Genomic DNA, 27728 nt, shown 5'->3' with positions numbered 1-27728 from the left:
AGTCGATCTAAATAGGCTCCAGAAGCTGGCCGAGCGCGTCTACCCTGAGGCACAGTGTGGCTTTCGTGCAGAGAGATCGACCGTTGACATGCTGTTCTCCCTTCGTCAGATACAGGAGAAATGCCGCGAACAACAGATGCCCCTCTACATTGCTTTCATTGATCTCACCAAAGCCTTTGACCTCCTCAGCAGACGTGGTCTCTTCAGACTACTAGAAAAGATTGGACGTCCACCAGCTACTGAGTATCATCACCTCATTCCATGACAATATGAAAGGCACAATTCAACATGGCGGCACCTCATTAGACCCCTTTCCTCTCCTGAGTGGAATGAAACAGGGCTGTGTTCTCGCACCTACACTGTTTGGGATCTTCTTCTCCCTGCTGCTTTCACATGCGTTCAAGTCTTCTGAAGGAGGAATTTTCCTCCACACAAGATCAGGTGGCAGGTTGTTCAACCTTGCCCGTCTAAGAGCGAAGTCCAAAGTACGGAAAGTCCTCATCAGGGAACTCCTCTTTGCTGACGATGCTGCTTTAACATCTCACACTGAAGAGTGCCTGCAGAGTCTCATCGACAGGTTTGCGGCTGCCTGCAATGAATTTGGCCTAACCATCAGCCTCAAGAAAACAAACATCATGGGGCAGGACGTCAGAAATGCTCCATCCATCAATATTGGCGACCACGCTCTGGAAGTGGTTCAAGAGTTCACCTACCTAGGCTCAACTATCACCAGTAACCTGTCTCTCGATGCAGAAATCAACAAGCACATGGGAAAGGCTTCCACTGCTATGTCCAGACTGGCCAAGAGGGTGTGGGAAAATGGCGCACTGACACGGAACACAAAAGTCAGAGTGTATCAGGCCTGTGTCCTCAGTACCTTGCTCTATGGCGAGGCCTGGACAATGTATGTCTCAATTCATTCCATCTTCGCTGCCTCCGGAGAATACTTGGCATCAGGTGGCAGGACCGTATCTCCAACACAGAAGTCCTCGAGGCGGCCAACATCCCCAGCTTATACACACTACCGAGTCAGTGGTGCTTGAGATGGCTTGGCCACGTGAGCCGCATGGAAGATGGCAGGATCCCGAAAGACACATTTGTACAGCGAGCTCGCCACTGGTATCAGACCCACCGACCGTCTATGTCTCCGCTTTAAAGACGTCTGCAAACGCGACATGAAGTCCTGTGACATCGATCGCAAGTCGTGGGAGTCAGTTGCCAGCATTCGCAGAGCTGGCGGGCAGCCATAAAGGCGGGGCTAAAGTGTGGCGAATTGAAGAGACTTAGCAGTTGGCAGGAAAAAAGACAAAAGCACGAGGGGAGAGCCAACTGTGTAACAGCCCCGACAAACACATTTTTCTGCAGCACCTGTGGAAGAGCCTGTCACTCTAGAATTGGCCTTTATAGCCACTCCAGGCATTGCTCCACACACCACTGACCACCTCCAGGTGCTTACCCATTGTCTCTTGAGATAAGGAGGCCAAAGAAGAAATATGTTAAAAATTTTCTATCGGGCTCAACTCACAGGACAGCAATGGGGTGTGTCTGTTTTGGGGGCCGGGGGGGGGGGGGGAGGGAGGGCTTGTTGGTGTAATGTATAGATCGGGTTTACTCTGAAGCCTGCCCAACAGAATCAATGATACAGTACAGAAGGAAGGCTTTCAGCCCATCTTGCCTGTGCCAGCTTTTTGAAAGAGCAATCTAATTTGTCTCATTCCCTACTCTTCCCCCGTGGTCCTGCAAATTTCCCCCCTTCAAATAATCAAATTTCTTTTTGAAAGTTATATCTATATCCACCTCCCTTTCAGGCAGCCCATTTCAGATCATAACGTGCTATGTATAGATGTTTTCCTCAGGTCACCTCTGGTTCTTGTGCCAATTAGCTAACATCTATGTCCTCTGGTCACTGACCCTTATGCCACCGAAGCAGTTTTTCCTTATTTACTCCATCAAAACTCTTCATGATTTTGAACACTGCTTAAATTTCCCCTTCTCCTGCTCTGCCCTAAGGAGAGCAATCCCAGTTTCTCTCGTCTCTCCATGTCCCTGGTACCGTTCTAGTAAATCTCCTCTGCACCTTCACATCCTTCAAAAAGTGAAGTGTCCAAAATTGGCCACAATACTCCATCTGGGGCCGAACCATTTTTTTTTTTAAATAAAGGTTTAGTATAACTTTTGTTTTTGTACTCTATAACTCTATGCATAAAGCCATGGATCCCATAGGCCTTTTTATTTGTCCTGAGACAGTTGTGTACATACGCCCCCAAGTCCTGCATCACTTCAATATTGTTACATTTAATGTCATACTACTGCTTTGAGAATTTGCACGCTTACCAGATTTTCCTGCCATTATCACCCACTTGTTCCACTTTCCCTGTTAGATCAAATTCAAACAAGCCAAGGAGTTAAACACTTTGCAACTGAGGAGAGTTTGCCACCTATAGAATAATAAACATCTTAGTTTGTCCTTCTCAACATTATTTACTTGGTGTTTTCAGTACTTAAGATAACACACCATTTGTCCATGAAATGGACCTTATCTTTTAAGCAAAGAATCAAAAACTTTAGCATGCTACATGAATCAGATCTTTAAGACAGCACCTTCCAAACCCGCAACCCGCAAGACCTAGAGCAGAGGCAGCAACTGCATTGAAACAAGTTTTCCTCCAAGTCACACACCATCCAGACCAAAGGTCCCTATAACCTCTGTTCGTTGTGCAGTGCCGGCTGGTTGCACTGTGGTCCCATTAAGACTGGTGCATAGCTGTGCATACGTCCACCTTAAAGGGAACGTTACTTGTTTGCAGCCTCTTTGTTCCCTGCATGCCGCATTCCCAAATGCTGCACGGTCGCACACCCGTGCAGCTTAGAGGGAATATTAATCCTGACTTGGAAATAGATTACTGTTCCTTCACGGTCACTGGGTCAAAATCCTGGAACTCCCTACCTAACACTATGCGTGTACTTACATCACAAAGACTGCAGCAGTTCAAAGCGGCAGCTAACGACCAACCTCTGAAGGGAAACTAGGGACAGGCAATAAATGCTGGTCTTGTCAGCTATGCCCACATCCCATGAATGGAAAAAAAACTTGTCTCCTGAGTCAAAGAAAAAGATGCAAAACAGAGTGCATCTGCCACTCTTCCTTCAGGAACCTTGGCACAGGTGTTCCAATAAAACAAACTGTTGTCATTTATTATGACCAAGTGTTTGAATTCCCTAAGGAAATTCTATATGAAGTTCAACAGCTATGCCATAACAGACCAGTTTCTCAATGGGACTATTTTATCATAGCCTAATCACCTTGGAAATGACAGGATTTCGTTTACAGATCTTGCATCACACTTGGCATCTGCAAAATGTAAATAGCATGTAATATACGTACACACAAACATGGGGAAATTATGGAAAGCTTCATCGAAAGACAAAATTGTGAAGATGGAGTTTATAATCTAACCCTTTAACTAAATTTTAAGTTATGTTTATGAACATTTTGTTAATCCCAAAGGTCTGCACAGAACCACCTGCACATCTAACAGCACCAGGAAAGAATTCAACATGTATACAGCTCCACTGATGGCACAGTTGATAAAGGTTTGATTCCTAGTCTGCTGCTTTTAACTGGGAGGACAGTAAGCTCAGTGCTGGGCAGAATTACCCAGAATTTATGCTTTTCATTACTAGTCTGACCTCCTTATTGAAAGTGCTATGTGTGAATGCCAGCAAGGACATAATCAAGATCAGCAGCAATACTGCAGAAAAAATATCCTGCCAACATTTGGTCTAGGTTTTAACAAAGAATGCCCACTTGGATAAGGTGTAAATGGTCACCTGCCACATGTAAAAATGTACCTCAGCAGCAGTCAGCACCGAAGAGGACAAAGTTGGCAAAAAAATTACCTACCTTGTAAGGTAATGTAGACTGTATCTTCTGTACAATAGAGGAACACAGCAAATACCCTCCATATTCTTTTACCAACAGGTGCCACAATGGTCAGTAACAAAACACCAGAGTCCTGTAATTGAATCACTTGATGACCAACACTTATACTAGGGCTTGTTTTACTAATGCAAGGAATATCAAACACTTATGCATAATTTCTGAAGTAGAATAAGCTAAGAACATGTAATCAATACTACAAAGAGTTTTATTTAGTCCTAAAAAAGTGTATTTTTCCTACATGGATTGAGTACATATATCTAGAGGTAGTTGAATGTAGAGATCTGGCCCAGTGGAGTCCATAATTTCAGCAGCTAAAAACTTCAGTACAATAAATTAAAACAAGTCCCAAAAAGGATGCTAAATATTTTAATAAACACAAGCTATAGCATTAAAAGCATATTTTCACGCATCTCCCCACACTATATCCAAGGCACAAAGGTTTAGAAAATCAAGTGTCTATAAATATAGAAAACCTTGCCTAATAAAGCTGCAGCTGAATTATCTACAAAAATCCACAATATATAGCTACACTTGTTTATAAATAATGTTAATACATAGAAAGTAAACATCTAGCAATGTAATCTCTGGTAAAACAAAAGCAAACCAAGGACCCTTTGGAACGGCAGCATCCAAGCCAAGTTTCTACTGCTTCTTAAAAATGACTGATTGGTCAAGTGTTTTAAACATTAACGGACAGGTTTTTAAATTACTGGAAGTAACATTGTACACTTCTGTTGGAATACAGAAAGCTTTTGTACAGAACATTCAATGCGAAGGATGGCACATTTCTGGATCTTTCAAACCAAACACCGAAAGCCACGCAGAGACATGAACCTCTCAGTAACAGGGGCCAGCAAGGTCAATGCTACATTGGCAATGTTGAAGATCGTCTGCAAATTCTTCAGATTCTTTAACCAACTTGCCACTGGAATAAAAAAAAAACATTTAGACAATGTAATGATTTCAGCAACGTACATACATATTATGGGTGCATGCCATATCAGAGTCATAACCCGGTTGCAATCTCTCAACATCATAAACTTGGTTGCTCAAATACATACACTATATCCTACAAGGTTTTTTTAAAAAGATATAAAACATAAGCACTTAAGTTGTATTTCCTTACTTTCCACAGTCAATACCACCAATAAGCAATCTGAAGTGAAGGATGCGGGGGGGTGGTGGTGAAATGAGGAAAAGTCAGTTAAACAACAGCTAAGCTTTATATTGCGAGCAAGCAGCTTATGCATGATGCACAAGGTCATCCACTACAAAGGCGCCAAGGAGCAGGGCAAGTACATATTGAAGATTAGTTATCTTAGCAAGCTGGTATTTTGCTTTCTTTTACTTCCATAAAGAAGCGAAGAGGCACCCCATCACATATTAGGTTCTTAGTAGTTGAAATCTCAGCAGTTATTTCAATCACACCAAACAGCAACAAGCAGCAGACTGGTAACAGGAAAACAATCTCCTGAGTTCAGCAGAATTGATGGAAAAACTCATCACCAGCATAATTTCATGTCAGGGAAACTCATTAAGGAAATCCTGTTCATTGCAGATGTTAAAACTCGGAGAGATGGAAATATAATTGTCCTACTCAACAGCCTCAAACAGAATGGAAATAAACAAAAACATCTGTTCAATTTCCTTTATAAAATGTTTTAATTTGTAATCTTCAAACTCTGGGACAGTGTGCCACAAACACCACCAGCTCAAGGAGGATAAAAATCCATTAGGAAAACTCAGAGAAGAACCATCCATCAGTGAAAGAGCCAGTAAAGTCAATGCTATTTTGGCAATATTCCATCTATCCTCTATGGGAGTTGGTTACAAAGGTTTGCTTTGCTTGGAGAAAAGACAGAGACTTACAATCTAAGGCCTATAAATTCAGCTGCGCAGTGCCTATTTTTCGGGCAGATAGGAAGCACATGCACATTTCTGGCCAGAAGTGCACCACCTACCCTATTGGGGGCATAACAAGCTGGTTAGCATCCAAAGAAAATACGTTAGTGCCCACTACCAGGTATTATACCCTTTGCAGATGCAATTAAGGAGCGCAACACAAAAATAAAAGCAAAATACAGCTGATGCTGGAAATCTGAAATAAAAACAAGAAATGCTGGAAATACTCAGCAGGTCTGGCAGCATCTGTGGAAAGAGAAGCAGAGTTAACGTTTCGGGTCAGAAGGGTCACTGACCTGAAATGTTAACTCTGCTTCTCTTTCCACAGATGCTGCCAGACCTGCTGAGTATTTCCAGCATTTCTTGTTTTTATTTAAGAGCTGTTTGTGACCCACACTGCAAGATAGGTTTGACCTGAGGCAATGAGTGCCAGTCGCACTGAGTAAAACTGGGACTGCCTTCTACCAAAAGAGGTAAGTTTCTGAAATTTACTTACCTGAATGTGGAAACAGGAGCAGCAGGAATATTCCTCCTGACCCCATATTTCAAGAACATGGGCCATAACAATGCCTAACCACCCCACAATCTGTCACTTCCCCGAGCCCCCTCCCCCACCAATCCAGCCTCCTACCCTAACCCCCAGAATCTTTAAAAGAAGGAAAGGTATAGATAAGGTTGAAGTAAACAGGCTATTTAACTTTTGACAGTCGGTGCAGGGCCATAGGATCAGAGTCTGAAATTCAAAGTACAAAATTCACAAACTTCAAGCAGTGTTAGAAATTAGAAAATTACCCCACTCACAGGATAATGAACATGTGAAACAGACTTTCCAAGTAAGGAGTTGACCTGGGGGTCAAGTAAAGCCTCAAGTGGGTCAATTATGTTGGAAAGCAGAATTGAGGATTGCAGAGATACTCTGGCATTGTATAATCTTTTTCCACATGTGAGCAATCCGAAAGGACTTGGCATTCTTAGAGGATCAACATGTGGACGCTCAGGATTCACGGCAGAAAGAGAGCCCATGATAGAATTAGTGGATGGAGTCAACTTGGTTAGTAGTTGGCCTTTACACATTCTGCTCTTTATATCAACAACACTGTCTGTGTCTTCAGTTTAACTTTGAGGATTAGAGGGTTATGCTATGTTAAATGTCATACCTCACTCAGCTTGATCAGTTTTCATTGTCTATTGTTTAATGAAATCAAAGACAGATGACAGAGTATTTTATTTGCAATATTCACAATGCCATAACCTGTCTAGAATGTGTTTCACAATACTTAAAAGTCTGATCACCCTTTTCGCTCATAAGTTTTTAAACATGTTTCTTTCCAGATCTATGCACATCTCTTCTGCAACTCCATGTTTGAATCTCTCCAATCAGCTTTCCATCCTCCACATCACTGAAATTCCTCTAACATTGTCCATGGCTGCGGCTATGCTGCATTATCCCTCCTCTCAGCAGCCTTCAACAGAGTCAACCAGAATATCCTCTTCCAAAACCTCTCCTCCACTTTCCAGTTGATTCCACAGTTATACACATCCATCTCTAACAATGGCTTCTCAGTCTTCACTCTCTTCTCTGCCCATCTGCATGGTCCAACATTATCCAAACATGGGGTCAGCTTCCACATTAGGCCAATGATACCCAACATGTGATTCAACTCTGGCATTTCACAGTGCTGTTAAGAGAATTCTTGTCTGACATCTAGTCTCGGATGAGCAACAATTTCCTCCAACTAAGCATTGGAAGAGTGAAGCCGTCGTCGTCAGCCCACTGCCACATACTCCATAATCTTACAACTGCTATCAGCCCCCAACCCAGTAACTATTTCAGGCTGAACCAAATGGTTCGCAACCTCCATGTCCTATTCAACCCCATGCTAGGCTTCTCGCAAAAAGACACCCTTATCTCCACCACTAACTCAGGCCATCTGTTGAAACCCTCATTCATGCCATCGTCACCACCAGACTCAACTATTCCAATGATCTCCTGAGCATTCTTCTATTCTCCATTTTCTGTAAACTTCAGTTCATCCAAAACTCTTGCCCGTTTCCTAGCCTGTATAAAGTACCGTATACCCATCATACCTGCGCGCACTGACATGTTCAGGTGCAGCCTTCCAATGCATCAAACCCTCCCAGAACAACCGCTCTCCTCCCAGTACTCTATGTGCAAGAAGCCAGAGTCAGAAGCATATTCTCCCTCCACTCCTTGCCCACCCCCAATTTTGGAGGCAGATATGTTACATGCTTTACAGAATTCCCTCCTTAAATCCCTTTACCTCTTCAACAATGCTCCCTCTGAAGATGCGCAGCAACTCAGAAGGTACCACACAGCCCGCTCACATGTTGCCCAGTTTAAGATAACATGTGCACTAAACAATTTCAATGTACCGCACATTGAAATGAAGAGGCCCTGCACAAAAAAATATATAGAAGGAACGTTTCTCAACTTCCTCTCCTCCAACGCCACCTTTAAAACCCACCTCTGACCAAGCTTTTGGTCACCCCTCCTAATATTTCCTTCTTTGGTCCAGCACTTCCTTACACTTTTGTGAAGTGGCTTGGAATAATTTTATATGTTTGAAGTTCCTATAATGTAAGTTGTTGTTTTCCTCTTCCGACATGATACAATTTTGAAGAAATGGCAGATGTGCAGAACAAAAGGAAAAAAAAGATTCATTTTTGCAATACTGAGACAAAAACAGTTTCTAAGTGTGCATTCAGGACCAGCTCCAGAGTGAAGCAAAATTAGAGCAAAACCAGCTCATGGTGTATTTTTTTAAGTTATATACTACTGATATTTTACAGGCAGATTCAAATCACTTTTGTAGGACAGCAACACTGTGTTCTATTTGAAGTCCTTTGGAATCACTCCACAAAAACAATTACATCGGTTCAAAGAATAAGCGTTCCTGTTTATCATCTTTCTCTGTATCCTTTTACTCCCTCGTTCTTCTTCCTCCAATAAACACTGGCTCACATCCTCTGCACCACTGAGTGCTCTTAGCCACTAATGTCTTCACGTGCCAACTTCTGCTTTCACTACCTGAAACACAGCTTCAATATTTATTTAATCTATAACACAAAAGCACAAAATGTTAGTGATTCCACACATCATGCATCGCAGTGCTTCAGTGTTTTCAAGATTACTGGGAATTTTAATCTTGGTTCGCAAAGAAATGAGAGATAATAAATTACATTTCAGCGCAGCCTGCGAAAATCGCCAGCAGGTTTTCTGTAAGGATGTAATATTTTCGTTTTTTTTCTTCATATGGTAAACTCCTTGCATTTTCAAGGTCTTTCCCCTTCATACAGACCTTAAGATCTAGATCAGACTGTTTTTTCTCTTCTGTGCACTTAATAGATTCGCGTAAATTATTGTCACCTTTGCATCCCTAATCCCAGCCTCAATTTCAACCAACATGAATGGGTGTATTCAGTTGATTATTCAAATTACCTTTACACAGGAATCCAGCATGCGATAACTTTGCAAAGAACTGAGTGTGTAAAATATGTGCACCATTCACTCAGATCCAGCATCTCTGTCGTGCAGTTACTAAGTAGACTTGTTCATGCATATTTAGGTTTTCAATTTTTTGATGTCACCAAGTTGCTGGAAGTGCAAACTGACAAGGAGGGAAGCAGAGCATCTGGGACCTGAGTACACAGGGTGCATCTCCTTAACCTCAAATTGAAGAATTGACAAATAAGCAGAGAAAGGATGAGAAGGAAGGCAAATTACAGTGGGTCAATTCAATGTTGTCAGGTGCAGAAAACAAATAGAAAGGGAAAGAAAGATTGGATTGAGGGGGGAAAATGAGACAGAAAGGGAAAGTTTGAGTTCTTTTATTTTAAAATGTGACATTTCTAAAATCTCCAACAAGTAAAACCTGCAGGAATGAGACTTCACACTTGTTAATGTTCAGTGTCAGGTTGATTGGTAGTAATTAAAAGGGTACTTAGACATGAAATGGACCACAACTTTGTGGTGAGTTTAGTTTTCATCGATTGTGCAAATATAGCACCTTCACACAATTCAATGCATGTCAATGGTGACGCAGACAGCGAGATGCTGTTTTCATGAACAGGGGAGTGGCACAACTTGACACAAACTTTTAGATACTGGCATTTAATCTGCTCCTCGCCTGAAGTTACTGTACCATTTACACAAATTAACAATGAGCACTATTAGCCTCACCATTATTTTGACAGCAAAATCCAGCACAACGGTAAGCAGGCCTTTGGGTGTAGGGAGAGTCTCACAGAGCCATTTACGACACAGAAGGAGGCCATACAGCCCATCGAGTCCATGCCAGCTCTTCACGGAGCTATGCTGTCAGTCCCACTCCTCAGCTTGATCCCTGTATACTGAGGGGTTTTTTTTTTTACAAACCATACCCCCTCAGCAGTTACCCAGTGGCCAACTGGTAAATTCTCACTCATTATGACCAGAAGATACCTCACTGTATATAGCATGAATATTCTCACCCTGAGGCCACCACCTCCTGCAGATGTGGAATTTATTTGTTGCTTTTCCAACGCCTCCTGCTTCTTCTTCTTTCGTTCCACAGATTCTGGATTCTTAATGCCCCTGTGCACATTCTTGCCAGAAAGAATGGGAGAAATTTTCAAATTTTAAATACACCACTGACGATATTACTTAAATCTAAAACAAATCTCCAAAGAAAAGACCACTTTGGTGAGACTAAGTACATTTTGCATAGCCTTGAGGAACCTTTTGTTGGGCAATGAGGAATCTCACCTGCTGTCAACGCATCAGAAAATCAGAAGCAGCATGCCCATAATTTCAATACGGCTTGGCAGCAGACATGGATTCCTGCCACAGATTCACACGTAAAATTGCCCCCTATATCCATACGTGGTCCCATTAATTTGCATTTATTTAGCATCTTTAACGTGAAAAACATCCGAAAGCTCTTCAGAGGGGCAAACCAACACAAATGGGTACCAAAACAAAAACATACATTAGGAGCGGTAAGCAATAGCTTAAAAAGGTGGGTTTTAGGGGGAGGGTCTTAAAGGGGAAAGAGGGTTGTAGCTGGGTAAAGTCAGGGAATTTCAAAGATAAAAGCTGAAGGCATGGCTGCCTATGGTGGGGTGAAGAGAGGAGGAATGCACAAGAGGCCAGAATCAGGCACAGAGTGTTCTGACATTGATAGCACAAGCATAGAATACAATAAACCTCCATTATTTCACTTTTTTTTTTGTATCATCGTTAGCCACGGGTGAGGTACCGGAAGACTGGAGGATAGCCAATGTTGTGCCTTTATTTAAGAAAGGCAGCAGGGATAAGCCAGGGAACTACAGGCCGGTGAGCCTTACATCAGTGGTGGGAAAGTTATTGCAAGGGATTCTGAGAGACAGGATTTACATGCATTTGGAAAGGCATGGTCTGATTAGGGATAGTCAGCATGGCTTTGTGCGTGGAAAATCATGTCTCTCAAATTTGATTGAGTTTTTTGAGGAGGTGACCAAGAGGATTGACGAGGGCAGGGTGATGGAGATTGTCTACATGGACTTTAGCAATGCCTTTGACAAGGTCCCACATGGTAGGCTGGTCTGGAAGGTTCGAACACATGGGATCCAGGGTGAGCTAGCCAATTGGATACAAAATTGGCTTGGTGATAGGAGGCAGAGGGTGGTAGTGGAGGGTTGTTTTTCAGATTGGAGGCCGGTAACCAGTGGTGTGCCACAGGGACCGGTGCTGGGCCCTCTGTTGTTTGTCAAATATATTAATGACTTGGATGAGAATGTAGGGGGCATGATTAGTAAGTTTGCAGACGACACCAAAATTGGTGGTATAGTGGACGGTGAAGAAGGTTGTCTAAGGTTACAACAGGATACAGATAAACTGGGAAAGTGGGAAAGGGATTGGTAAATGGAATTTAATGCAGACAAGTGCAAAGTGATGCATTTTGGGAACTTAAACCAGGACAGGCCATATACAGTGAATGGCAGGGCCCTGGGGAGTGTTGTTGAGCAGAGAGACCTTGGGCTGCAAGTACATAGTTCCCGGAATGTGGCAACACAGATACAGGGTGGTGAAGGCGGCGTATGGCATGCTTACCTTCGTTGGCCGAGGCACTGAGTACAAGAGTTGGGACGTCATGCTACAGTTGTACATAACGTTGGTTAGGCCGCACTTGGAGTACTGTGTGCAGTTCTGGTCGCCGCACTACAGGAAAGATGTGATTAAGGCAGAGAGGGTGCAGAAAAGATTCACAAGGATGTTGCCTAGTGTGGAGGGCTTGAGTTATAAAGAGAGATTGGACTAGGCTGGGTCTGTTTTCCCTGGAGCGAAGGAGGCTGAGGGGGAACATGATAGAGGTATATAAAATTATGAGGCGCATAGATAGGGTAGATAGCCAGAGTCTGTTTCCTATGGTAGGGATGACTAAAACTAGAGGGCATAGATTTAAGGTGAGAGGGAGGAGGTTTAAAGCGGATCAAAGGGGTACATTTTTCACACAAAGAATAGTGGGTATCTGGAATGAGCTGCCAGAGGTGGTGGTGGAGACAGGAACAGTAGCAACATTTAAGAGGCATCTGGACAGGTACTTGAATGAGCAAGGCATAGAGGGATATGGAATTAATGCAGGCAGGTGGGATTAGTATAGATAGGCATTATGGTCGGCATGGATGCGGTGGGCCGAAGGGCCTGTTTCTATGCTGTACGACCCTATGACACTTCGTAAAGTTATTGTTATGGCGTCATTCAAACTGGACACTTAAAAAGAGACTTCTAATATTGCCAAATGTCAAAACGTAATGTTCTGGAAAGTACTGCCCAGGAACAATGGGGTCCATGTTTTAGTTTAGTTTAGAGATACAGCACTGAAACAGGCCCTTCGGCCCACCGAGTCTGTGCCGACCATCAACCACCCATCTATACTAATCCTACACTAATTCCATATTCCTACCACATCCCCACCTGTCCCTATATTTCCCTACCACCTACCTATACTAGGGGCAATTTATAATGGCCAATTAACCTATCAACCTGCAAGTCTTTGGCATGTGGGAGGAAACCGGAGCACCCGGAGGAAATCCACGCAGACACAGGGAGAACTTGCAAACTCCACACAGGCAGTACCCAGAATTGAACCCGGGTCGCTGGAGCTGTGAGGCTGCGGTGCTAACCACTGTGCCGCCCCCATGTTCAAATGCCTCTAAGAATTTTTGCAAACATTTCTTAAAAATAACTAACAATGTTTTGTGGGAGAATACAATAGCGATAAGTAGAATACAGGAAAATAATGAGTCAGAAAAAGCCAAACGTTAAGGTTATAATTATGAAAACAGAAAAAAAAAATACATTAACCAGTCCAGACCTATTTCTTCATATAAAGACAGTCACTGCTGCCCTTCCTGTGCTGCATCAAATTAATATATTTCAGGAAAACAACATTCATTAATATTCTTACCTCTTTCTGTCGCTTCTCAGCAGCTTCTGCTAGTTGCCTTCTTCTGGTGTCCTAGGTAGATAAAAATTAATTCAAGATTCATTAGCTTGTAGATAATAAAAAGATGTTTAACTTTGTGAATCTGTTTCTTATAATTCTAACCATGTTGCTTCTGATTTCAGATCAGAATAACTAATCTTGATACATTATTCATCCTTTTCCTAAAACTTTCAATAATGCAACCAAGTTGATCCTGTAACCCTGTATCCAAGCCTGGCAGGTCTACAGTACTCCAGCAGGATTACATAGAATAAACAGCACAGAAACAAATAATTTGGCCCAACCAGCCCAATGCCAGTGTTTACTCAAGCCTTCCCCATCCTTCCTCATCGAGTAGCAAAAACACTATTCCTTTTCCCTCTTATGCTTATTTTGTTGTTCAAGCCATAGCCCCAAAGGACCACAGGTACCTCTCTGCCCATTAGAGAGAAGCAGTTGCTAATGTACAGCTTGAGGGGTATCACTCCTCAAGCATGGGGCAAGGTAAGGAGGCAGACCACTATGAACTGCCACAGCGGGGATTGAACCCACTGTTGGCATCTTTCAGCATTACCCGGCCGGCCGCCCTCCACCCCGCCACTTTTATGCTTATCTAGCTTCCCCTTAAATGCATCTATACTATACACCTCATCGAATCCCTGTGGTAGTGTGTTCCACTTTTTCACCACTCTGGATAAAGAAGTTTCTTCTGAATTCCCTATTTTATTTTTTTTAGGGACTATCTTAGGCCTTTAGCTTTGCTCTTCTCCACAAGTGGAAACATTCTCTGTGTCTACTCTATCAAAACGTATAATATTAAAGACACCTATTAAGTTGCCACTCAGTCTTCTTTTCCCAGCCTATTCACCCTTTTCTGATAGGTATAACTTCACAATTCTGACAATCCTTATAAATCTTTTTTGCATCCTCTCCAATGCCCCTATCATTTTTATAATATGGTGACCAGAAATGCACACAGAATTCCAGGTTCAGTACATGTTTCACGTAACTTCTCTACTTTTTAAAATCTATCCCTCTAAAAGCAAACCCTTGTGTTTGTTTGCTTTGGTTATGACCTTATTGACTTAGAGAAATTACTAAAAATTGTGGCATATTTGTACTCCCAGATCCCTTTTCTCTGCTACCCATTTAGATTCTTATTTTCCCAAGTAATATATTACCTCCTTATTTTTACCAAAATGTATATCTCACATTTGTTACGACCGACCGCTCCTGTCAAAGCCCCCAATCAAAATATACGATTCTGATTGTGGCGGGACCACTGTTAATTCAATCCCGTCGCACCACAAATCGGCTGACATAACATTTAAAACTTTCCAAATTAAAGAAAGACCCAGCCAAATTGTATCATCTATTAACCGCCGAATGAGACTAACCAAACCTTTAAATCAATAAATTAACTCTTTAATTAAAAGAACTAAATTCTTAAACACTATGAAGATATAAGTAACATTTAAAATAGGAAAAAATTAGAGTCCTTGCAAATTTACAGTCGGATGTTGCGTGAAGGCCTCACAGGATGTTGCTTTCCTTCTCCAGTGAATTTCAACAATTAACGACTTGCAAACACTTTCAACAGAATCAATCTGACTTTAGAGTTATTGAGGGATAAAAGATTGTCACAGTTTAACTTCCCTTTCTTCAATTTAAATTACCAGAGATCTCTGTCTTGGCTTGACTTCTTTTTAGAATTTTGAGATATAATAACAGACTAAAATCCTATTCCTTCAGTTAAAATGGTTGAGAGCTCTTTTTCAGGTGTCTGAACACCACAGCAGTGTCCTGTGCCTTCTGTCAGTCTGTTCTGTTAGAACAGTCTTCCACGAACAGCCAGTTCAAAACTGAATTGTAATAAATGTATCGCATCAGACTCACTCCCACTGGCTTTTTCCATGGTATTGAGAATGGACCCTTTGAATCACAGTCTCCAAATGGCTGTTTCTAAGGTAATGAAAATACACCTTCCTATAACTCCTGAGACTTGCTGGTTCTAAAAGCAATACAGATCCTTTGCAAGCCTTAAAGACAAACTGCATATTCTGGAAAAAAACTGCAGGACCATGACACATTTATCCATGTTGAAATTCATTTGTCAATTGTATGCCCATTCAAGTTTATTAATGTCTTCTTGCAATTTGATGCAGTCCTTCTGAGTGTTAATTATCCCTCCCAATTTGGTGCAATCCATAAATTTAGAAATTGTGTTTTTGATTCCAAAGTCTAAATCATAAATATAAATCGTGAACAGTGGTCCCAGCAATGATTCTAGCGGAACCCCACTTTCCACCTTTGGCCACTCTGAATAGCTACTCTTTACCCCTAATCTCCGCTTTCTGTTTTGCAGCCAGCCAGATATCCATTCTGCTAATTGTCTCCCCCACCTGCCAACTCTGCATGCTCTAACCTTATTCATTAGTGTATTATGCAGTTTTTTTTTAATTGAAGGCCTTTTGGAAATCTAGATTTTTTTCTTTCATGAGACATGAGTGTTGCTGGCAAAGCTAGCATTTGTTGCCAATCCTTAACTGCCCTTGACAACTGAGTGGCTTGCTAGCAGATTTCAAAAGACAGTTAAGAGTCAACCATGCTGCTGTGGATCTGGAGTCATATGTAGGTCAGACCAGATAAGGACAGCAGATTTCCTTCCCTAAAGGTCATTAGTGAAGCAGATGGGTTTTTACGACAAATCGATGATAGATTCATGGCACCATTACTGAGCCTAGTTTTCAATTCCATATTTTTATTAGTTGAATTTATTAATAAATTGAATTTAAATTCCACCAGCAGCCATGGTGGGATTTGAAGCCGTGTCCCCAGGGCATTAGCCTAGGCCTCTGGCTTGCTTGTCCAATGACATTATCACTATGCTACCATCTCCCCAGCTACTGCATTAGTTTTGTCCATCTGTTACCTCTTTAAAGAATTCAATGACGTTGATCAACCAACAAGCAAGACTCTCCCCTTTGAAATCCATGTTAACTATTTCATTTTTTTTTGCTTTACAAATGTTTTTCCCATTTTCTCCTATAGTACGAATTCCATTATTGTTCCTACTGATGTTAAGCTGACTGATGTATGTTCTGCCTCCCTAAAAAAAACATTTAATATTGCCTCTGCTATCCCTTCCCTAAATACTTTTAAAATGCCTGGATGTAATCCATCCAGACCAGGGGCCTTATCTTCCAAATTTGATTAGTTTATTTGATATTTCTCCTCTTTTCATTTTAATTTTTTTTTATTATTCATTTGGGGGACATGGGCATCGCTGGCTAGGCCATCATTTATTACCCATCCCTAAATGCCCTTGAGAAGGTGGTAGTGAGCCACCTTCTTGAACTGTTGCAGTCCATGTGGTTCTAACATTTCTGATCTTATCTCCTGATGTCATGTCCACCTGATCTGTCTCCCTGGTAAATACTGAAGCAATTATTTAATACTTCCACCATTTTGCTGTAAAGTTATCTATCCATCCCTTAGAGGCCCTAGTCCCATCCTGACCTTAAAAAAATTATGTGCTTACAGAATCTTTTTAGCCATCTATGGTCCAATAGATTACATCCACGCATTTGGAAAGTCCTTGCAAACTACTGCCTCATCTCGAACATCCTTGACCATGTTGTCATCCATCTTTCCCAGAACTCCATGAAACCCTCCAATCAGGTTTCCACCTCTGCCATCAGTACTGACATGGCTCTAATCAAAGTCGTAAATAACATCCTATGTGACTGTAACAAAGGTAAACTATCCCACTTCAACCTTCTTGACCTGTCTGCAGCCTGTCTGACTTAGCTGACCACACCATTCTCCTCCAACATCTCTCTACTGTCATCCAGCTGTATGGGACTGCTCTCACCTGGTTCTATTCTTATCTAATCATAGCCATAAAATCACTTGCAAAGGCTCGTCTTCCCACTCCTGCGATGTTACCCCTGATGTCCCCCAAGGATCTATCCATGGCCCCCTATTTATTTACATGCCGCCCCTTGGCAACATCACCATCCATAAGCGCAGTATTAGTTTTCACATGTACACTGACGACACCCAGCTCTACCTCACCACCACTTCTCTTGACCCCTCTACTGTTGCTAAATTATCAGCCTGCTTATCCACTGTCTACTAATATTCATTATAAGTCCACCGACTCCCACAGCTACCTCGACGACACCTCTTCACCTCATGCCTCCTGTAAAGACTTCATTCCATTCTCCCAGTTTCTCCATCTCCGACACATCTGCTCTGATGATGCTACCTTCCACGACAGCGCTTATATGTCTTCCTTTTTCTTCAACCAAGGATTCCCCCCCCCCACTGTGGTTGACAGCACCCTCAACCGTGTCCAGCCCATTTGCCGCACCTCTACCCTCACCCCTTCCCCTCCCTCCCAGAACCGCGACAGGGTTCCCCTTGTCCTCACTTTCCACCCCACCAGCCTCCAGATGCAAAGGATCATCCTCCGCCACTTCCAGCCTGATGCCACTAACAAACGCATCTTCCCCTCCCTTCCCGTCGGCATTCCGAAGGGATCGTTCCCTCCGCAATACCCTGGTCCACTCCTCCATTACCCCCACCACTTCGTCCCCTTCCCACAGCACCTTCCCCTGCAACCGCAGGAGGTGTAATACTGCCTATTTACCTCCTCTCTCCTCACTATCCCAGGCCCCAAACACTCCTTTCAGGTGAAGCAGCGATTTACTAGTACTTCTTTCAATTTAGTATACTGCATTCGCTGCTCACAATGTGGTCTCCTCTACAATGGGGAGACCAAATGCAGAATGGGTAACTGCTTTGCAGAACACCTCTGCTCAGTCCGTAAGCATGACTCCAAGCTTCCGGTTGCTGGTCATTTCAACACCACCACCCCCACCCCGCTCTCATGCTCACATCGCTGTCCTGGGATTGCTGCAGTGTTCCAGCGAACATCAACTCTACAGTCTGCCGGACTGAACATTGAATTCAATCATTTCAGAGCATGACAGGCCGCCCCTCGCCCCCTTTTTATGTTTAGTTAGTTTTTCCTTTTTGTTTGGCTATTTCATTTTAGGTCTTTATTTGTTATTTTATTTTAGGTGTTTTTTCATGTTTAGTTTGTTTCTACTGTGCCTGTTTTTTATTTAAATTTTTTAATGTTTGTGCTTGGAGTGCTTTGTGCTTTACAGTCTATTTACATCCTCTCTGTACTAACGCTTTCTCTTTCAGCACACCATTAACATACCATTTGCCTTTGCTCCATGACCGTCTGGTCACTTATTCTCTATGACCCTGTCCTATCAACACCTTCTCTTTTGTTATCTCTTGCCCCACCCCAGCTTTACTTGCTTAAAACCTTTTACATTTCTAACATTTGTCAGTTCTGAAGGGTCATTGACCTGAAACGTTAACTCTGCTTCTCTCTCCACAGATGCTGCCAGACCTGCTCAGTATTTCCAGCATTTCTTGTTTTTATTTCAGATTTTCAGTATCCGCAGTATTTTGCTTTTATTTTAGTGCTTATCCAACAGTACTGGATGAGCAGAAATTTCCTCCAATTAAAGTATTGGGAAGACTGAAGCCATTGAACTCGAGCCCCACTCCAAACTCCGTTCCCTAGCTACTGACTCCATCCTTGTGCTTGTCTGTTTGCTACCTTGGTGTCATATGTGATCCCAAGATGAGCTTCTGACCACATAAACACACCATCACTAAGGCCACCTATTTCCACCTCCATAACATCACCTGACTTCACCCCGTCTCAACTCATCTGCTGCTGAAACCCTTATTCGTGCCTTTTTACCTCAAGACTTGACTATTCAAACGTACTCCTGGCTGGTCTCCCACATTCTACCCTCCGTAATCTTGAAACCTGGTGAAAGGTCACAGACTTGAAACATTAACTGTTTCTCTCCACACAGATGCTGCCAGACCTGCTGAGTATTTCCAGGACTTTTCTCTCCTTAAAATCTATCTCTTTAACCAAGCTTTTGATCATCTGCCCCAATATCTTACGTGGCTCGGTGTCACATTCTGTCTTACGGTGCCTCTGTGAAGTGCTTTGAGATGTTTTATTAAAGGTACTATATAAATACAAGCTGCTGTTGGAACATATTTTTCCTGGGCTGTGTTGAACACTGTTTTGAATGGTTCCCATTGTTGTTCTACATCATTGCCAATGTTGTCATTTTATTCTCAGCCCCTCAAAATCAGCTTTTCTCCAATCTATTACTCTGATCTTTGTCATGCTTGCATCCTTCTCAGTTATCATCCCAATCCGTATGATATTATGGTCACTATTACCTAGATGTTCCCCTACTTTTATTTATTTCCTCTGGTTCATTCCCCATTACCCGATCCAGTTCTTACATTGAGTTCGAAAGAAGTTTTCTACATACAGTTGAAACTCCATTCCTTTATCCCCTTCACCTACCTCTTCTGGCCAATTAATCATGGGGGATTTCAACTACCTTGAAATTATTATTCCATGTTTATTATTCATTTCCCTAATTTGTTTCTTTTTTTTCTTCACTTCCCTTCCACTATTAGGTGGTCTGTAGACCTTTATCTCCTGTCCAATCCAATGATGATTATTTTTGTCTTACTGATGGCTGTATTACATTTCTCCTGCCATTATATTATCTTTCAATTATAGCGCACTGGTAAGCCTGAAAGGGTGAGACAAGTGGCAGAACTGTAATTGACAGGAGTGAGGTTCTTCCCATGCGATTCCAGATAAGCCTGCAAGCCAATGCCCTGAAAAGGTTGGATGTCTTGGTTGGACAATCAGCAGGAAACTCACTGTTGCCCGCAGCCAATAAGATGAGCAGTTTTAGTTGGTTAAATTCCAGAAAAATCTCTGCACACTTGCGAATTCCTAGGTTCAAATTGGCATGAGCCAAGGTTTATCTTTTGAGTTAAATCAAATGAGTTTATCTTTGCTGGAAAAAACTGTGCATGCCAAGTCAGGCAAATGGAATCTTTACTTCTGTAGATTTCTCAGTAGTTTATTGGGAGATGTAAAACATGGTCATGGATTTCCATATATCTGCCCAAAAGAAAGGTCTATCAAATTGGAATTCTGGATCCCATCCACAATACATCATTGCCCCATTCCAGCCCTACACATACTAGGATACTTACTGACCTCAACAGCTATTTGAATGTTAGTGACCTCCATGCACCTTTCATCTAGATTGCAGTATTGTATAGACAATTCCCCACATAAACTTCTGACATGAGGAGGCAGCAAATTGAAGTTGAGTTCTAAAATGGATCAGTTTTTAAAAACATTAATACATACTTCTATATAAACATTTACTTTTAAGAAAAAAGGAAAGATAGAGGTGGAGTGGAATGATGCTACAGTTTATCGACAAGTACTTTAATGCTTGTTGTTGGAAGCTCTCCAGACCATATTAACATTGGGAACGTTTTCAACCTTTTATGAAGCAAAGGACCAAAGTGATAATATTCAATGAGCTGCATCCTTAAGTTTGTTATTGTATAAGGATGGTCATTTATTACAATGTAGCACAAAACGAAAACTACAGATGATGGAAGGCTTAATTGTCTAAACAAACAGATATACTTATTTTCCAAATTAACTGCAGAACAGTTTACCAGTCATAGAATCATAAAATGATCAGCACAGGAGGCAGCCACTTGACCCTACATGCCTGTGCCAGCTCTGCCGGGCCTGTGGAGCCATGCCGAGATTTTCCACGCCCCAGCCCTTAATTGGCCTTGGGAAGGACTTCCACTCCTTTGACGCAGGAAGTCCCGCCTAACGGAGCTGTTGGCCAATCAGTGGGCGGCAGCTCTTAGTCCCAGCAGTGTCACTGGGAGCGGTGGCCACTGCTGGGACTATACCCAGCCATTGGATGCAAGAGGAAGGACAGCCCTGCAACCACGATTATTTTTTGGGGCCTTGCCAGGTACAAACGGCTGGGCCCCAGCAAGGCAAGGGGGGTTGCTTTGGGGCGGGGGAAAAAAAGTGTTGTGCTGTGGGGGTGGTTGGGGCTTTGGGGGCATTCCTCCATGGGGCAGAGTGCCAGATCATGAGGGCACCCCACCCACATGCCCGCAAGGAGGCCACCTGGTTTCACCTGGCGGTGTTCTTGGGACTTTGCCATCTGGCTGCCGAGGGTAAAATACCAGCGGTGGCGGGAGGAGGCCCTTAAGTGGCAGTTAATTGGCATAAAATTGCAGTGGGGCGGGAAGTTGTCGGAATGGCCCCACTCCCACCCTCCAACCTGCTTGTTTGTGGGGGGGGCGCCGTAAAATTCCGGCTGTGGTGTTCAGAATTGGCCACAATACACAAGCTAGGAATTAATCAGTGTTTTATAAATGGTAAATACAATTTCCTTGCTTTTGCACACAATGCATCAATTTATAAAGCCAAGGACCCTTTTCAAACAGCCTTCTCAACTTGGCCAGCCGTCTTCAAAGATTTGTGTACATACACTCTCGGGTCTCTGTTCCTGCATCCCTTTAAAACTGTACCATCATAATGACAGAAATATTAATTGTTATCTACTTCATCAGCAAGCTAACACATTTAGTGCTACATTAAAAAAAAACTACAAAATTCCCCACTTCTTGTCTCCATTAGTTATTAGTTAGTCTAACAGTAATTCCACTGTCCAGGATGGATGGGCTGAAGTTATTTGAATACATGATAAACACGAGATTCAATGGATAAAGGCTAATGTAGATCTTTAACGCAGTATCTCAGATTGGATTGTAAGTTCAACAGAACACAAGCTAAGAACATTGCTTACCCAATGAGTAGCCACATGTAACCAGGTACATCATCTTTAATACTAATGGCCACATAGTCACTAACAACTGCCAAGAAATGTACTTTAAACAATGGCTATTGTGTTCTACTAGCACACTTCACAACATTGTTCAAATTCTGGTTTTAATTTCAGTTTCTACAAACTTGTTTATTTCCTGCGACTTATGAACCACTGCTAGGCTAACTTGCCATTTAACACTGTACAAACAATGAAACTTCTGGGCGTCGACATTTCCTGGAAAAAACATGCATTCTTTGGGTACGAGTACAGAGATAACTTGCCTTTGAGAATCAGAATCCCACCCAATGCATTAAAAGCTCTTATAAAGCAAGTCTTCGCCCTCAGGCATGCCAATGAAGGAGTTCAGATTGCATCATACACCATGAAAGCCCAAAACCAATATTTATTTTACTACTTTCCCTGGAGGTAAACAATTTAACTACATGAGACTGGTCATGTGGTGTTGTAGGTTATTTGTCAGTAATTATTACCTTAGAAATTGCATACAGTTGCCTGTTATTCCAGTCAACATTCAGGGCAAATGTATTATGGCAAGAAAATAGAATTTCCATAGCAACACATGAAAACAGAAAATATCTGGGAGTGAACTAAATATTGGAACTTCACTGACAATTCATGTGTACCCCCCAAAAGCTGAATGCCAGAAATATTTACCAGTGTGCTCAGTCTGCAAGGGTTACAGTTTGCATACTGCACTGAAAACATCAGGCTGAGCTGCTTAGATGAATTACGATTAAGTGTTCTACAAAGCACATGGTACAATTGGTGGAATGATACGTGTGACTCGTGAAAGGGTATTTAACTCTTTGGTGCAATTTACACTTGTAACGAGCACAGCTGTGATAGTATGCTCCAAGTTCCAGGGGTTTATTTGTTTTTTTTTTAAAACTTTGCTTTCGACATTCTCAGAATGCAGGTTACATAGAAACATACGAATTAGCAGAAGTAGGTCATTCGACCCTTTGAGCCTGCTCCGCCTTTCAATAAGATCATGGCTGATCTGTTTGTGTCCCGAATTCCACACACCCATCTACTGACAGCCTTTGATTCCCTTGCCTAACAAGAATCTATCCACCACCGCCTTAAAATTATTTAATGACCCCACCTCCATCACCTTCTGAGGCAGAGAGTTCCAAAGTCGCACAACTCTGAGAAAATATTTCTCCCTTAAAGGGAGACCCCTAATATTATAACAGTGCCCCCTGGTTCATCTCACCCGCAAGAGAAAACTTCCTTTCCACATCCACCCTGTCAAGACTGTTCAGGATTTGTACACTTCAATCAAGTCTCCCCTCACTCTTCTAAACTCCAGTGAAAACAAGCCCAGTCTGTCCAATCTTTCCCCATAAGACAACCTGCCCATTCCAGGCATCAATCTAGTAAACCTCCTCTGAACCGCCTCCAACACATTCACATCCTTCCTTAAATAAAAGGAGTCCAAAACTGCACACAGTATTCGAGATGTGGTCTCACCAATGTCCTGTATAACTGAAGCATAACATCCTTACTTTTATTTTCAATTCCTCTCATCATAAAGAATAGCATTCCATTAGCCTTCTTTATTATTGCTGTACCTGTATACTAACTTTTTGTGACTTATGCACTGGAACACCTGGATCCCTCTGCACCTCGGAGTTCTGCAGTTGATCTCTGCTCAAGTAAAACTCTTTTTTATTCTTCCTGTCAGTGAACAACTTCACATTTTCCCACATTACACTCCATCTGCCAGATTTTTGCCCACTCGCAAGCTCATGTTCTCTTCACAACATACTTCCCTACCGATCTTTGGCCATCTGCAAATTTAGCTATCATGCCATCACTCTCCTCAATTAAGTCACTGATATAAATTATAAATTGGATTCAAGGACTAAGTGAAGAATTTTGCATTGCAAAAATACAATAAAACCTGGAATACAAAATCATAACACAAATTGTGATTTCTAAACACCAGGAGCAGACAGACAGAATCTATAATGTTGCTATCCACAGAAAAAGGGTTAACCTTTATTCGGGTATAAAACAATAGTGCCAGTATATGTAATCTGTTCAGATGAAAGGTCACAGACCTGAAACGTTAACTTTGCTTCGCTCTCCACAAATGCTGCCAGACCTGTTGAGTATTTCCAGCACATTTTGTTTTTGTATGCAATCTGTGAGCCTTATTCTATCTATTTTACCATTTTCTATTTCGTACAATCTAAAGGCAGTCAGTTCATCAAAATAGAGACGACACCAGGTGTTACAATACAGGTAAAAGCAGAAAGGATACTGTGGATGTTGGAAATCTGAAGCAAAAATAGAAAATGCTGGAATTACTCAGCAAGTGGTGGAGCACCTGTGGAGGGGAGGGGGAGGGAAGACAGTTAACGTTTCCAGAACAATTCTGATTAAAAGATCATCCTGAAACGTTAACTCGTGTTTCTCCACGAATTCTGCCAGACCTGCTGAGTATTCCCAACATTTTCTAACTTTACTATTGAAACACTTTGGTAGGTTAAATAAAAGTCAGCAAAAATATTGCTTGGCCTTGCCTGGTAGTAAGCTGCTGTGTGCGCGTTTGTGTATGTGCGTGTTTGCAAAATTATCCACATTATTTGAAACTATTGCCAAACAGTAATGCATGTGTGTGAAAGCAAACACATCAGCACAAACCCTTTGGAATAAACCGATCACCTGCAAAATGGCATCTCCTGGGATCAGGGAATTTGCAGACAGGTACAGGTGGTGGAATAGTGTCGAAACTCCACTTGGGGGAAGGTCGATCACGGAACTAGGCGCTGCAGCAAATAATCACAGGCGCAAAAAAATGCGTAACGGCGTAACTTTGGCGAGATTATACCAAATTAAGATTTTTTTTCCGGATTATAATGGGGAAAGTGTTTTGATTTTAAATGTTATTTGCTCTGACGCCCGCCACCGAAATGCATGGCCAGAGACTGCATTGGGAATGGGGAAGGATAGGTTCCCACTGGGCAGCAGCAGCGAAGCTCTCCGGCCCTCTGAAGCCGGGGCCCTGAGCGGCGCTGCTGCCGGACCATGGATTTGCGGTGCTGACCGGCACAGCCCGCGCCCGCCCACCCACCGGCCAACTCAGCTACTTACCGGATCCGGCGTCTCCACCACATCCTCAGCCGCCCCTCCCAGGCACGGCAGACACATGCCCATACCGCGCTACTCAGAACAAACGCACCGTCCCCAGGCAGACACCGAGAGATACGGGACACTCAGTAACCCGCTTCACCCCGCCCCTCTCTCTGGCACTTCCTCTCGGCCCCGCCCACTGTCGCCGTGCATCCGCTAGGCGCCATGACAACGCGCCCAGCAGCTTCACCTCGAGCCAACAAGGAGGGTGGAGAAGGGTCAGGAGGTTCCCACCACCACAAATATTAAGCTGCACCTCCTACTGCGCCGCCCACAGGGCGCCCAAAAGAAGCTCACCCTTGGAAGTGTTGGATGGAGCGGACTTCGCAGTCAGTGACGAATGGATGGTACCAGACGTTGGTAACGCTGATACTTGCCCGCGGACTTGCTACCAACTTGCGGCGATTCAAAATCCCAAACCGGCGTCACACCCTTTGCAGGGGATCTGAATGGTTACAGCATAGAAGGAGGCCATTCAGCCCATTGTGTCCATGTTCGCTCTCTGCAAGAACAACTCACCTTGTCCCACTCCCCTGCCTTTTCCCCAAAGCCCTGCAAATTGTTTCTCTTCCGATAATTATCCAATTCTCTTTTGAATGCCGCGATTAAATCTGCCTCCACCACACTCACAGGTAGTGCATTCCAGATCCTGAACCATCTGTGTGTAAAAATGCTTATCCAAATGTCACTGTTGTTTCTTTTTGGGGAGGCGATGGCATAGTGGTAATGTCACTGGAAGAGTAATCCAGAGACCAGGCTAATGCTCTGGGGACATGGGTTCGAATCCCACCACAGCAAATGGTGAAATTTGAATTCAATTAATAACTCTGGAATTAAAAGCTAGTCTAATGATAAATACAAAACCATTATCGATTATTGTAAAAACCCATCAAGGAAGTCTGCTGTCCTTACCTGGTTTGGCTTACATGTGACTCCAGACCCACAGCAATGTGGTTTGACCCTTAAAATGGCCTAGCAAGCCACTCAGTTCAAGGGGAATTAGGAATGGGCAGCAAATACTGGCCTAGCCAGCGATACCCACATCCTACAAACGAATTTTTAAAAATCACCTTAAATTGGTGTCCTCTGCTTCTGGATCCTTCCACCTCTATGATTTTAACACCTCTATCAAATCTCTTCTCTAAGGACAACAGCCCCAGCTTCTCCAAGGACCTGTATGAACAAGACAAGCAACTGTGCATTTCCTTAACCAATCAGATTGAGAAATTCTTAATCTCAACCAGAAGTGTCAGGATATGTAATTCAATGTCAAATCATGGATGCAAAGTGAAATAAAGAGAGGAAAAGAACGATAGGATTAAATGAGAGCGGTAAGAAAGACAGAGTGATCATAAAAGGAGTGCATCGTAAATAGAGATTCGAAGTTGAAAATTTGGTGACCCAAAAGTGCTGGGTGAGCCTATCTCAAACTGAAATTCAATTTAACATTTTGAATTTAACTTCAAAATCTGCAGAAGAAACTGCAAGCTAGTTAAGAGAAACTACCTGCCGTGACAGTTAACTATCAATCAGCTGTTAGTGATTGCCTGATTAGGTACTAATAAGAGCATGAAGTCAGCATTTGTAATTTGGGTGTGGCTTATAAAAGTCTGCATAAGTAAACAGTATTTATTGATGGACAGAGCAGTTGTAAAAGGAGGGCATTGCAAATAGAGTGTAAAAGTTTGGTGAAAATGAGAATTTGATAGAAGAGTGGGAAAGAAGTGTGGTTTTTTACTTCCAATATTTGTAGCAGTTCTTTTTTGCTGTTCGTTCATGGGATGCGAGTGTCACTGGCAAGGTCAGCATTTATTACCCTTCCCTAATTGCCCTTGAGAAGGTGGTAAGCTGCCTTCTTGAACCGCTGCAGTCTATATGGTGTAGATACACCTCCGTGCTATTCAGGGAGGGAATTTAGGTTTTTGACATTGAAGGAATGATGATATAGTTCCAAGGCAGGATGTTGTGTGACTTCGGAGGGAACTTGCAGGTGGTGGTGTTAACTATGTGTCTGCTGCCTTTGTCCTTCTAGGTGGTAGAGGATACGTGTTTGGAAGGTGCTGTCGGAGGAACCTCGCCAGATTGCTGCAGTACATCTTGTAGATGGTGGTAGATGGTGTGACTGTTTGAAGCACTGGATGGGATGCCGGTCAAGTAGGCTGTTTTGTCCTGAATGGTGTAGAGCTTCTTGAGTGTTGTTGGAGCTGCACCCATCCAGGCAAATGGAGAGTATTCAATCACACTCCTGACTTGTGCCTTGTAGATGGTGGACAGGCTTTGAGGAGTCAGGAGGTGAGTTACTTCCTGCAGAATTCCCAGCCCCTTACCTGCTCTAGCAGCCACAGTATTTATATGCAACAGAAACAAGAAATGCTGGAATCACTCAGCAGGTTTGGCAGTATCTGTGGAAAGAGAAGCAGAGTTAACGTTTCGGGTCAGTGACCCTTCTTCGTCTCTTTCCAC

The 27728-nt window shown here is 42.7% G+C and overlaps 1 protein-coding gene across 1 annotated transcript; it reads right to left on the bottom strand.

Moving 5' to 3' along the window:
• Nucleotides 1-4293: 4293 nt before the first annotated feature.
• svip (small VCP interacting protein) lies at nucleotides 4294-25411 on the bottom strand. Its single transcript, XM_068046494.1, has 4 exons — nucleotides 25227-25411; nucleotides 13294-13344; nucleotides 10337-10450; nucleotides 4294-4868 (listed from the first exon to the last, which is right to left on the bottom strand). The coding sequence occupies exons 1-4, from the start codon at nucleotides 25287-25289 to the stop codon at nucleotides 4854-4856; spliced, it is 243 nt and encodes an 80-aa protein (XP_067902595.1). The 5' UTR covers nucleotides 25290-25411; the 3' UTR covers nucleotides 4294-4853.
• Between the last annotated feature and the right edge of the window lie 2317 nt (nucleotides 25412-27728).

Source organism: Heterodontus francisci, chromosome 14 (assembly GCF_036365525.1).
Source record: "Heterodontus francisci isolate sHetFra1 chromosome 14, sHetFra1.hap1, whole genome shotgun sequence".
In the NCBI taxonomy this organism is placed as follows: Eukaryota; Metazoa; Chordata; class Chondrichthyes; order Heterodontiformes; family Heterodontidae; genus Heterodontus; species Heterodontus francisci.
Note: the sequence above shows the minus strand (reverse complement) of the source record. Positions and strands in the feature narration are given on the sequence as shown.

Coding starts and splice junctions, on each gene's coding strand:
- svip (XM_068046494.1), bottom strand. CDS start 25,289: ATGGGCATGTGTCTGCCGTGCCTGGGAGGGGCGGCTGAGGATGTGGTG. Junction 13,345..25,226: donor TGGTGGAGACGCCGGATCCG/GTAAGTAGCTGA, acceptor TTATCTACCTAG/GACACCAGAAGAAGGCAACT. Junction 10,451..13,293: donor CTGAGAAGCGACAGAAAGAG/GTAAGAATATTA, acceptor CTTTCTGGCAAG/AATGTGCACAGGGGCATTAA.